Source organism: Penaeus monodon, chromosome 7, assembly GCF_015228065.2.
Source record: "Penaeus monodon isolate SGIC_2016 chromosome 7, NSTDA_Pmon_1, whole genome shotgun sequence".
Taxonomy (NCBI): domain Eukaryota; kingdom Metazoa; phylum Arthropoda; class Malacostraca; order Decapoda; family Penaeidae; genus Penaeus; species Penaeus monodon.
In genome coordinates, this window is record NC_051392.1 from 5,497,960 (window position 1) to 5,500,459 (window position 2,500).

At 31.8% G+C, this 2,500-nt stretch overlaps 1 protein-coding gene across 2 annotated transcripts in view; it reads right to left on the reverse strand.

The window, feature by feature from the left end:
- Nucleotides 1-2,500, reverse strand: part of LOC119575003 (neuronal acetylcholine receptor subunit alpha-4-like) — a 154,668-nt gene that overhangs the window by 15,077 nt on the left and 137,091 nt on the right. For both annotated transcript variants that reach the window (XM_037922315.1, XM_037922316.1), the window contains exons 3-4: nt 1,528-1,655; nt 1-8 (exon numbers count right to left, since the gene is read on the reverse strand). The exon at nt 1-8 is cut by the window's left edge and continues 37 nt beyond it. In XM_037922315.1, coding sequence (XP_037778243.1) covers nt 1-8; nt 1,528-1,655 — 136 coding nt within the window. The remainder of the gene's footprint in view (nt 9-1,527; nt 1,656-2,500) is intronic.

Genomic DNA, 2,500 nt, shown 5'->3' on the forward strand with positions numbered 1-2,500 from the left:
TCTTCAATCTGCAAAATAGAAAAAACAAATTTGACCTGAAAATCGTTGGCTATCTATTTAGTAAACAGTAAACACATTTGGTAATTATAACTACAATTCTTGATAAGCAATTGTATGTAATTAAATAAATTTTACGGATGCCTTTTACAACACTGAGAAACATTTACAATAGTTTACCATGTTAAGACTCCGTTTTCTCTGGATCGGATCCCATTTTTTAAATGATTCAATTGTAGCATAAACTATAGTAAATTTACTGGAGGAACCTTATTCTTTTCGGTCTATATCAAAAGCAAGTTCTTAAATGAATAAATAAATAAGATGAAATGAAAAATATCATGACGGAACTGTAAACATACACTGAAAATCCTTACACTAAAATCTATGGTTACAAAAAAAAAGTTGTCATAGAAATAAATACACACTCATTTCACACATTTTAGAAAGGCAGGAGTATCATCCATATAAAATGAAATAAAATAGAGGTAAAAAAAAGAGAGAAAAAATAGCATAGCCTAATAATAAACTACCCGGACATGACGTCATAAAACACCATTGTTATTAACTTGTGGAAATACTGCCTAATAGATTTTTTTTTCTCGTCTTCTTCTTCTTTTGGTTCGTGTAATTAAAAAAAACACATTAATAATGTGAATACCCCCATTGATGCTAAATCTCGTAAATGAAAAATGAAAAAAAATTGGACCTGGTAAATGCGATTTTTTTAGACCCATTAAAGATTTAGAAATTTTAATTGGCTGATATATATGGTTTAAAGGTAATTATTCGAGATTAAAGGCTCGGTATGTTTTATTCATAAGATGTACTTCCAAAAGCTTTGCTAAATAGGGTAATAGCAACGTAATATTTCGTGGTAGTTAACCGTTTTATATCATTTTCGTTACTTTTAGAATTTTATCAGGTTGAGATTATGCAAATGTTAATCACTCGTTTTGGTTATTTCAAGCCTTGAAGAAAACAGTTATTTCTTCTTCTTCCTCTTCTTCTTCTTCTTCTTCTTCTTCTTCTTCTTCTTCTTCTTCTTCTTCTTCTTCTTCTTCTTCTTCTTCTTCGTTTTTTTCTCTCTCAACAGGGAAAGATATGAAAGCTGAAACTTTTCTTTCCATGAGGTCATAAATATATATATATATATATATATATATATATATATATATATATATATATATATATATATATATATATTTCTTCTTCTTCTTCTTCCTCTTCTTCTTCTGCTGCTCCTCCTCTTTATTTTTATTATTATTATTTATTTATTTATTTATTTACTTATTTATTTATTTTCATTTATTTATTATTTATTTATTTATTTATCTATCTATTTTCAGTATTACAACCAAAAACGTCTTAAACCGCCATTTCCAGATCTTTATCCCGATATATCTTTAAAAATAAATGAATAAATAAAGTCAACCACACCAAAAATTAACGAAAACAACCACACCCAAACAAACACAACAACAACAACAAACAACACCAACAACAAGAAAACCCTAAATCCTAACTCACCATATCGAAGTGTTTGATGTTCATCCTGAATTTGACGATGGTCTGCGAGCTCGGAACAGTATGCATGTTGTAGTTGCTAAACAGATCGTGGTGAAGTCTCTGTACCTGCTGTAGGTCGTAGGCTTGAGCTGGGAGGGAGGGAGAGAACAGAAGGAGATATAAATATTATGATAATGGTGGTGGTGGTGGTGGTAGTGGTGGTGGTGGTGGTGGTGGTGGTGGTGATGGTGGTGGTGGGGGTGGTGGTGGTGGTGGTGGAGGTGGTGGTGGTGGTGGTGGTGGTGGTGGGGGTGGTGGTGGTGGTGGTGGTGGTGGTGGGTGGTGTGTGGTGGTGGTGGGGGTGGTGGTGTGTGTGGTGGTGGTGGTGGTGGTGTGATGATGTTTGATGGTTGTTATTGTGTGTGGTGATGATGATGGGTTGTGATGGTGATGATATGTGTGATGGTGTGTGATGATGATGATGATGATGATGATGATGATGATGATGATGATGAGGAGATGAGATGAGAGGAGGAGGAGGAGGAGGAGGCAGAGAGGAGAGGAGGAGGAGGAGAGGGGGGGAGTAGGGGGAGGAGGAAGAGAATGATAATAATAATGATAATAATAAAGATGATGACATAATAATAATTATTATTATTATTATCATCATTATAATGATAATAATGATAATACTGATAATAATAATAATAATAATAATAATAATAATAATAATAATATAATTATTGCTATCATTATTAATATTGTTCTATAATATTAATAATAAAAATAATAACTAATACTATTGAATTATTCAGAATAATTATGATCATAACAACAATAAATAATAATAACCCAAAAATACACAATAGAAATAATGATAATAACCATAACTACAATGACAATGATGATTCTCCAAGGTACATAAAACAGGTAAATTTAGCATTCTGAATACTAAATTAAAATCGATTTTTTTTCCAAGAGTATTCTGATGTCT